Source organism: Setaria viridis, chromosome 3 (assembly GCF_005286985.2).
Source record: "Setaria viridis chromosome 3, Setaria_viridis_v4.0, whole genome shotgun sequence".
Taxonomy (NCBI): domain Eukaryota; kingdom Viridiplantae; phylum Streptophyta; class Magnoliopsida; order Poales; family Poaceae; genus Setaria; species Setaria viridis.
Window position 1 is genome coordinate 48,264,630 of NC_048265.2, and position 10,494 is coordinate 48,275,123.

General features: G+C 46.6%; 1 protein-coding gene across 2 annotated transcripts; it reads left to right on the top strand.

Moving 5' to 3' along the window:
* Positions 1–594: 594 nt before the first annotated feature.
* On the top strand, positions 595–7,585 carry LOC117849494 (uncharacterized). Of its 2 annotated transcripts, XM_034731063.2 has the most exons (6): positions 595–880; positions 1,345–1,410; positions 1,514–6,124; positions 6,272–6,397; positions 6,550–6,754; positions 7,194–7,585. In XM_034731063.2, exon 3 carries the CDS (start codon positions 1,562–1,564, stop codon positions 6,116–6,118), a length of 4,557 nt encoding a protein of 1,518 aa, XP_034586954.1. In that variant the 5' UTR covers positions 595–880; positions 1,345–1,410; positions 1,514–1,561; the 3' UTR covers positions 6,119–6,124; positions 6,272–6,397; positions 6,550–6,754; positions 7,194–7,585. The 2 variants fall into 2 exon arrangements, with proteins under 2 accessions (XP_034586954.1, XP_034586955.1); XM_034731064.2 differs by lacking the exon at positions 6,550–6,754.
* Positions 7,586–10,494: the final 2,909 nt, after the last annotated feature.

The window sequence follows — 10,494 nt, forward strand, 5'->3', positions numbered from 1 at the left end:
GCGATGCTGTCTTTGGTTCTTCAGATGGTCCAGTGCGACATGGGGCGATGCGGGATGAACAGCGCGGACCCTCGCGAGGCTGACGAGAAGCTGATCACCGAGGACGAACGAAATAGTATCCGTTCCCAAGGTGTGCCATCAGTTAGCCATACGCAAGTTTACTGCGAGTTCTGAGTAATGCTTCAGGATTGGTCATCGATACCACCGCTCCCTCTCATGCGCCTCCATTTGCAGAAGCAAGAATCCATGCGCCGGAGCTCCGGTGAGTCTCCCAAGATCGCGCGCGAGAAGATTGAGCAGTTGGGCTGCACTGCGGCGCCGATAGCTCCATGGCCGCCGCCGCCGCCGCGACGGCGTCCTCCCCTGACTTCTCGTTTGGGGGCGGGCATTCCCTGACTGGGAAAGGAGTGCTCTGGCAGGCTTGCGGGGCGTGGAGTGGAGCCGGGCGCGAGCAATATTACCCCTTACCATTTTCACATGACCCCTGATGTGGACCGCGATCCGATTATTTACATAAAACTCCCTAATTCGGATCGCGATTAATAATCACGATCCAGTTATTTTCATAAAACCCCCTATCGGGACCCCGATTTTTTTGCTAAAAAATCCTTCTCGTGCACCTGCTCCGTTTCTTCCCCGTTGCTCCGCTCCGGCGGCCGCCGCCTCGTCGCGGGCGGATTCCATCCAGGCTCTCCCCTCTCCCTTCGCCGCCAGATCTCCCATCCCCGCCACAACCCCTCCTACTCCTTCGCCGAGGGCTTGGAGAGCCGAGTCGCAGTCATCGCCTCCGGCCGGTGAGCTGTGAACTGCTGCGACTGCGAGGAGCTCTTCTTCGTCTTAGGCGAGGTCTCGCGCTCCCGTCTTCCTCGTCGTCGCTGAGGTGATTCCACTTCCCTTGTGCATGCGCATTCACTGCTTTGAGTCATCTTGCTCTGAAAAGTTGGGATCCATGGGAGGAGCGGCAAGACAGGAGTGAGGAATCGGATTAGGGGACACAAGTGAAAGGCAATTGTGCAACCATTCACCTACTTATGTCCCAGAATGCAGATTAGCGTAGAGAAATGCCATGTTGTTCTTTGCATTGGGACACGAGAGATTGCAGATTCAGTGCTTTTGATTTTTATGTTTCTCTTTCTCTGTTAGAAGATTATTATGCAGATTCAGTGCTTTTATAGGATTCAGTCGGTAATGTTCCTGATTGCTTGCGTTTGGGTTTGGCATCTGCACTGCTTATCAGCTCTTCGACCACCTGTGGCTGGTGGCTGCCTCCACCACGGGAATCTCGAGTTCTCCTCGTCTGTGCCACACCGTCTCACCTGCTTACGGATCGTTTCTTGCTTGCAGGCAGTAAGCACCGATTGTGTTCTCAACACAACCCCAGAGATCGAATTCTGCACGTTTCTCTAGCTGGTGAGTAAATTTGTAGACGTTTTTCTACAGCACCTGCAGCATCAATATTGCTTTTTAGTGGCATTTGCTAATGATGGTTTTCTCTCTTGGTCCGTGCATGCAGACGCATCAAACTCCGAGATCTTCCACGCACAAACTCATCAACGCGAGGATGGCGGGTGCCCTGGTCAGTGCAGCGTTCTCGGTGGTGGGCAAGGCGCTGGCTCCCTTCACGGACGATTTGCTCAAGGATTGGGCAGCCAGCGCTAAGCTCGGCAAGAATGTCGAGGACCTCGAGCTAGAGCTGCTGTCCGTAAAGGCGCTACTTGAGCCTGCCCTGGGCAGGGAAATAGACAACTCAGCGCTCAAGGAGCTTCTGGTGCGGCTGCAGGATCATGGGTACGATGCTGAGGACGTGCTGGACGAGCTGGAGTACTTCCGCATCCAGGACGAGCTGAATGACACCTCTGATGCTGCTGACAAGCATGCCAAGGGCTGCGCCTATAATCTGGCTCTTAATGCAAAAGCTGTTGGCAAACATATTTGTTTGCCAGCATGCTTGTCTGCTGCTACTACTAAACGAGAGGTCAACGGATGCAAGGCAAAGCTCACTTTCAGAGCTTGCAACCCGATCCATGCTGTCGGTAAACGCTTCCCTTGCTCATCTCTGCCATCTGTTCGTGATGATGACGACAAAGATGGCAATAGCACCCACAGTTCGCCACAAAGGAACCATACACAGGAACCACCAAAGTTGAGATTTAATAGGGTGGATGCCTCCAAAAGAATGCAGCATATCGTAAAGCAATTACAGCTCGTGCATCAAAGGGTTTCTGGCATTATTACAGCATTAGGTTCAGACTGGAGCACAGTCCCAAATATTGCACAGAGTCGTCCCATCACCACATCTGAAAGTACAGAGCCGAAGTTGTATGGGCGGGACAACATTATGAATAAAATCATACGTAATATCACACAGGATAAACATTGTGGTGAGGTCCTCACAGTCATTCCAATTGTTGGTCCTGGGGGCATAGGAAAGACAACTCTTGCACAACATGTATATCACAGTGGAGAAGTGCAAGAACATTTTGATGTCAAGGCTTGGAAATGTGTATCACTCAACTTTGATGCGAATAAGCTGATAGAAGACATTGAAAAAGATATCCCTGGTATTGATGGTGAAAGCAAAGGTACTGCAGGACAGTTGATTCAGCAAAGGTTAAAAAAGAAAAGTTTTTTGCTTATACTGGATGATATATGGGACTGTAGCAATGAGGATGAATGGGAACAGCTACTGGTGCCATTCAAAAAATCACAAGTACAGGGCAATATAATTATAGTCACAACTCGATTTCCAGCACAAGCACAATTAATGGTTCGAAAAATTGATCATTCAGTATATTTGCAAGGTTTAGACTATAAAGAATTCAAGGATTTATTCCTAGATTTTGTCTTTGGTGATGATCAATCTAGAAAGGACCACACATTCTTACTTGCAACTGGGGATAAGATAGTTAGGAGACTAAAGGGCTCCCCTCTTGCAGCAAAAACTGTCGGCAGATTATTGAAAAATCAGCTTGACTTGGTTCATTGGACTAGAGTGCTAGAAAGTAAGGAATGGGAGAAAAGTGATGGCAAGAATGACATTATGCCCGCACTGAAGTTGAGCTATGATTACCTACCTTCTCAGCTCCAACGATGTTTTTCCTACTGTGCTTTGTTTCCTCAAGATTACAAATTTGGAAGAGAAGAGCTAATTAACTTTTGGATAGGATTAGATGTTTTGCATTCATCATGCGGTGAAAATAAAAGGATTGAAGATATAGGGCTAAGCCATTTGAAGCAATTGGTTAATCATGGATTTTTTGAAAAGGGTGCAAAAAAAGATGGAAGCACTTGTTACATTATTCATGATCTCTTGCATGAATTAGCGCGGAATGTTTCATCACATGAATGCCTTAGCATAGACGGTTCTCAATCTCAAGTGTGCACCTTACAAATCCGGCCATCAATCCGCCACTTGTCTATCAACATAGATGGTACAAGAGTCGAGGATAGATTGATTCTCAAAAATTCTGTGGAGGATTTTAATACATTGGATAAACGATTGAAAGTTGAAAAACTACGGTCTTTGATGTTATTTGGGGAACACCATGGTTGCTTTGTGAAGGCTTTTGGTGATTTATTTAAGGAAGCAAAAGCCCTTCGTCTTGTCTTTTTATCTGAAGCATCCTATGAAGTGGAAGATTTGTTGCACAACTTTTATTATCTTGTCCATCTTCGCTACCTTCGGATTCAAAGTTCTTCTCCAGATGAAACAAGATTTCCCAACAAACTTTCCAGATTTTATCACATGACGGTCCTAGATGCTAAACATTATGAAGATATCATTGAGTTACCAAGAGATATGAGCAACCTTGTAAAATTACGCCATTTTCTTGTTTGTGAGGATGAAACACATGCTAGCATTGTTGAGGTTGGAAAATTAAAATCATTACAGGAGTTAAGAAGATTTGTGGTCAGACAAGGTTTTGAATTGAAGCAATTAGGACATTTGGTAGAGCTTTGTGGATCACTGCGTATTGATAATCTTGAAAATGTTCAATTGAAGGAAGAAGCAGATGAAGCAAAATTGATGCAAAAAAGCCGCCTACAGGAGTTGAAATTATGTTGGAATATTGTCCGATCCACCACTGAAACTACACTAGAAGAACATGTTCTTGAAAGGCTTAAGCCCAGTCAAAACCTTCTAAAGTTATCTATTATAGGGCACAGAGGAGCTTCTTGCCCTTCATGGCTTGGTATTAACCTCTCCGTCACAATGTTGGAATCTCTTTGTCTAGATGGTGTAGAGTGGCAAACATTTCCACCAATAGGGGAGTTATGGTTAGTTAATGTGCCCCATGAGGAAATTTCAGGCAATTTCCGCAATAAAAGGTTTGAAAATTTGCGAAGGTTAGAACTTGTGAACCTACCAAAGTTGAAAATGTGGGCCGTACATGCCCCTTGCCAATTGTTTCCTTATTTGGAAGTGATTGTCATTAGGGGTTGCTCCAACCTTGTGGAGTTGTCATTTCCACATTCTGCTTGCTGTCAACAGGAGAAAGAAGCACTGCCATTTCCTAAACTCTCGGAGCTCAAGATTGGAAATTGTCCGCAGCTATTGTCATTTCCTCCTGTTCCTTGGACTGAAGCTCCCTGCTCCATTAAGATAGAAGGCACTGGCAATTCAGGTCTTCAAAAACTGGTTTGTACAAAAAGTTTGAATTCTAGATATTGTTTGACAATTGAGGAAAAGGATATTCCAGGTAGCACGTTTTGGAATGTGCTGGATTTTCATAATCTAACTAGACTCACAGAATTGGACATGCTCAAATGCAAACCTCTACCACTGCGTCACTTGCAAATGCTACCATCCCTGAGGACCCTAAAGATGTCCTGTTCAAGTAACTCCTTTCCATTTGATGAAGGAGATAATCATGTCCAGTACCAATTTCCAGTTGAATCCTTGCTTATCCACCGGTGGGGTGCTAGTGGGAAGGAGTTGACACAGCTACTCACCTACTTCCCGAAGCTCTCAGATCTGCGGATGTGGTATTCTGAGAAGATAACAGGGCTTGGTGTGATGGGGCACCAGGCAATGGCAACTCCTGGACCATCATCTCCAGGTCACAAAGTGGGCCAGCAGCAGGACCCAAGAGCGGAGGAGGAAATAGTCGCATTGGCAGCAGAAGGGCTGTTGCTTTTGCCTCGCCAACTGCAGGAGTTGTTGATATGCGACTACCTGGAGCTGAGCCTCCACTCCAATCCACTTAATGACAACAAAGAAGATGGACGGACCGGGGGAGGAGGTGGGCTCCAAGATCTGAGCTCCCTCCGACGGTTGGACATATCAACTTGCCCCAAGCTCCTCTCTTCCTACCACTCGTCTTGTTTCCCCTTACCGACCTCCCTGGAATACCTTGAACTTGAAGGCGTGGTGGGCTTGGAGACAATAGTGCCTCTATCAAACCTCAGCTCTCTCACACATTTATCAATATGCGAATGTGACGGTCTGAGAGTCAAGGGATTATTATCTCTCCTAGCCCAGGGCCATCTCACCACATTACGTGTCACAGAAACACCCAATTTCTTTGTTGATTCTGAGCCCTCACGCGTGCATGAACAAGTGCTTCCATCTCGTTCCTCCACACTGCAGGAGCTCAGCATGGATGATGTGGCTGGAGTCACTGCTGCACCCATCTGTAGCTCTCTCTTTTCCTCGCTCACCACATTGGTATTTTTTAGGGATGCAAAGGTGGAACACTTCACAGAGGAGCAAGAGGCCCTCCTGTTCATCAACTCCCTTGAGGTAATCAGGTTTGAGTTCTGCAGCAGCCTGCAGTACCTCCCTGCACGGCTGCATAGCCTTCCCAGCCTCAAGAGATTAAGTATCTGGAAGTGTACAGCCATCCAGATGCTGCCCAAGGATGGCCTCCCAAGTTCACTGCAAGAGTTGGTCATTGACCGTTGTCCAGAAATCCAATCCTTGCCCAAGAACTGCCTCCCAAGTTCATTGCAAAAATTAGTGATAGGTGGCTGCCCAGCCATCCAGTCGCTGCCCAAGGTGGATGACCTTCCAAGTTCACTGCGAGAACTACATGTCATGTATGACAGCAGCAAGGAGCTAAGAAGGCATTGCCGCAAGTTAATAGGAATCATTCCAATAGTCGAAATCCGTGACTAACCCAAGGTAACAAAGAGGTGGAACTTTTCAACCACCAAAATTTTGCTTGCTTCCCCTAACCCCATAAACAACACTCATTCTCGTTTTGTTTATTTGAACTCTGTTACTGTTTTCTGATGGATAATAAGCCACTTGTTTTCAACTACCGTGCAGGGCTATTCTTTGAATAGTAGATTCTTCCATCAATCCATCCTCCAGATTCTCTCCTATCTATGCACAGTTCTGAGTTGTCAAGCATGAAAATCTCAGCATGTGACTTCCACCCTGTACATCAAAACGGTTAGTATATGTAAAATCACCCCCACAGTCTCATAAATTATCTGCAAAGTTCCACCTGTTGATTCGATGCTTGTTTGTTTTGTATGCACTTTTTCCTTCATTAATGCCTTTTATTTTGCGTGTAACAATAAACCTATATGGTTCTCGATCAGGTGGTCTTTGACATACTCCTGCATTGTTGTTTTCTGTCTCGGATGAGTACTGAAGTATGGATGCCACTGTATGAATTATGTTCTAGTCAAAGGTTTGCTCTCCTAGGAAATCCAGTTAAGCCATAAGTGATTTCAGTCTTCCCTAGGATCCGGTAAAATATGATTGGCTCTACCTCTATACAAGGCAACGACCAATGTTTAAAAAGTAAGCTCTGTTTATTTTTTTAATCTGAACATGTTAACTGTGTCGCACTTTGTGCATTATTGTATACCTATTTAAATTTTTGAAGAATATATTATGTATGAGACTTCATTTAGTTCACTTTTCTCATATGATGCATGATTGTCTTCTTGCATATTAACTCATATAACCACAGTGCAAGCAGAGGTTTGTTTTAATTCTCAAGTGAATCAGCTGTTTAGTAACGCCCCCAGCTTCTTAAGCTTAAGGTTATTCCTAAGCTTTGCAGTCCGGATATTGAACTGTCAGTAAGGTTATTCCTAAGCAAGTCTTTTAACCGATTGGAACATTGTGTGGCACATGCCACCAATTCACACTAGTATATTGTATACTTTTGTTTCCCTTTGTGATTGTACATGGAAATTTTCTTTATCAAGCTTATTATTTTCTTGCTTCAATGCAGGCTGCAGCCTGCAGTGAACATGCAGGCTTCAACACGAGGAGGGAGAAGTTAGTTTGGAAGGTTGTGTGGAAACTAGACACCTTTTGTTAGTTGGGAGCGATGCTACGTAAAGATGGGAATATTGATAAAGATGTTAGCCCCAGGGTTAAGCGGGATTGCCTGCTTAAAGATAACTCTGCCAGTTTTTCAGCTTGCATCTGCAATTATGCGCTGTTGAACCCCAAAATATGTATGTCTAGATACCTAGCTTTTGCAATTATGTATGTTTAGATGCATAGCTTTTGTTACGTATCTAGAAAAATCAAAACGAATAGTAATTTGAGATGGAGGGAGTATAATGTTAAAAATAAATATTATGTGGGTTTAAAATAAAATTAATATTTTCAGTATTTCACCACGGTAACGCACATGCATCGTGCTAGTAAAGTTTTAAAAGGACATACAACGTCAAGAACAAGTCACCAAGATGGGGTATAAAAGCCTTCGGGTACAGATCCGGTTATACAGGAACGCACGTACTCGGCGGAGCGGACTCTGCTCCGATACGGCGTACGCGTGAACGCAGCCGACTCCGATCAGATATTAGATACCATGGCTGCGATCCCGGCGGCGCAGTGCCTCTACGACGACGAGGAGGAGATGCTCGCGGCGCTGAGGGAGCTGGTGGAGGACGACGACGACCAAGGCCTGGCGGAGGATTTCAGGGCCCTATGCTCGCCGGCGCCCTCTCCCCCGAGTTCTGGGACTGGGTCGACAGCGTCGAGCTCATCGCCCTGGAGGACGACGACGACCAAGGCCTGGCGGAGGATTTCAGGGCCCTACGGTCCGTGGCGGTGCCGCTGGAGAACGCCGGCGCCCTCTCCCCCGAGTTCTGGGACTGGGTCGACAGCGTCGAGCTCATCGCCCTGCGGGCGGCGGAGATACTGGCGAGGGAAGCGGCGGACATCCAGCGAGCCCTGTCGCTGCTGTCGCGGCGTCCGGGGCCGGAGGACGAGGCCTTCGTCGCGGCGCTGCGGCGGCAGGCCGTGTCCACGGCCGCGCGGCGCGCCGACGCCGAGGGGTTCGCCGCCACCACGCGCCGGATAAGGGAGAAGGAGCTGCGGAGGATGGCGGCGGCGGAGCACCTCGTGCACCCCGCCACGACGGGGTTCCTGGGCTACATCGCCGGCGAGACGGACGCGTCGCTGGCGCGGGGCGAGGCCCCGGATGCCGACGAGCTGGCCCTGGCACCCCAGGTGGAGGACGCCGCCGTGTGGATGGAGGAGAGCATGGCCGCGCTCGCCGGCAGGCTCCGGCGCAGCGCGGCGGAGTTCGCGGCGAGGCCGCGAGGCCCGGCGAGGAGAACCTCGTCGCCGCGCTGGAGAGGCAGGCCGCCACCGCCGACGCGGCGCGCGCCACGGTCGCGGCGTTCACCGCGTCCGTGCGCCGGTACCGGGCCGCCGGCAGCTCGCTGCCTCCTGCTGCTCAGCCTGGCCATGCATGGAGGATAACCATCTATGTCGTCATCCAGTTTTTGCATCATTAACCATCAGTTAGTTTCCCATACCCATTGGGTTAACTAGTCATCATCAGGTATGGTCACCCTTCACCTCAATCCGAATAAAATCAAGCCAGCCGGTTCCCTTGGAGACATCAAAGTTATTTGTGCTCGGAAAAAATTCCAAATTACTACCTCAAGTACAGTCAGTCCAAATAAACTCCTAAACTATGTTTTGGTCCAACTTACCTCGTAAACTATGTCATTTGGTTCAATTTACCCTTAACGCAATTTATCTCTTTTTTTCTCCATACACGAGTTGAATTTAAATTTAAATTTTGCAGGATTGTGGTGGACATCATAATATATGTCCAAAAAAATATAATATAAAATTGTCATAATTATTTTTCTTATAATTTTGTATTCCAGGAATCAATTTATTATTAAATGTCATATCCTATCGAAATAGTGATAAAAAAATTCATGATATAGTTTTCTAACATGTGTTATGATGTCTACTATCATCTTGCAAAAATTTAATTTAAAACTCCACTTGTGCATGGAGAAACAAAAAAGCTAAATTATTTAAGAGGTAAATTGAACCAAATTTGCATAGTTCAGAAGTAAACTAGACTAAGACATAGTTTAGTGGATTATCTAGACTTTGTCTATATTTAAGAAAAGTAGTTTGAACTTTTTTTTCTTTGTGCTCTTCATCCTGGATGGTAGGTATCTCATTCCTGTGAGGGCGCACCACTTCTTCCAAGTGGGTCACCAAATAAAGTCTCTATATTAGAGGCTGAAGCATGGATAAATATGAATACTCTTATCCTTTCTTGTCAAGAGTTAAGCTTAAGAGTTTGTTTAGTTTAAAGGGGATCGAAAATGATGGGAGGAGGTTGTTAAGGATTAAATCCTCTGCAAGTGAAAAATTCCTCCAATTCTCTCTCAATTTTATTGGGGAGAGGATTAACCGAACAAGTCTGCTAAAATTTTACTTATAGATGTGTGATATTGATGTACTCGTGCACATGTTAAACGTGTGTTTCTAAGACCAACTTGCTAATAAGATGACTGTCCATGTTCATTTTTAGAAAACGAGCTCCCAGGGCTTTGCCATGGCAATCTCTGGCAATGTGTGGGTTGTCATCTCCTTGCAACATGATGATGAGCAGCTGCACTACCGATTTGCCACGATGCAGCCACTTTTGTGCATCCGCACAAGTGGGTCCGATGATAAGGACCCCATTTGGTTGGCCCACACACACATGCATAACCACACGGAGGAAGCGCACGACTTCCTCGAGAGCAGTGAAAACCCAACCACCTCAGCTCCCACTCGCTCAGCCATCATCATCTTCCTCCTGGCATTGCTACTATAAAACCCCCTTTTCCGATCAAGGGCACCCCTTCCACACAGCCAAGTCAGGGAGGTGGAGCACCAGGACGGGACGACACCTCCACCGCTTCTTCCGTGACCAGGTGACCCGGATCAAGAATCGAGGAAAGAGTTCATTGTCTGCTGGTGAGGAAAGAGTTCATTGTCTGCTGGTGATAGATCGAGTTCTTGGTTTCTTGCTCTGTTTCTTGCAACTGAGTTCTTCCCCAGTCTTGCTCTTTTTCTTGCAAGGAGTTCTTCCCCAATCTTGCTCTTTTTCTTGCAACTGAGTTCTTCCCCAATCTTGCTCTTTTTCTTGCAATGAATTCTTCCCCAATCTTGCTCTTTTTCTTGCAACTGAGTTCTTCCCCAATCTTGCTCTTTTTCTTGCAACTGAGTTCTTCCCCAATCTTGCTCTTTTTCTTGCAACTGAGTTCTTCTCCAAT

Bases quoted from the DNA above. Each gene is read 5' to 3' on its own strand.
- LOC117849494 (XM_034731063.2), top strand. From the start codon at position 1,562: ATGGCGGGTGCCCTGGTCAGTGCAGCGTTCTCGGTGGTGGGCAAGGCG.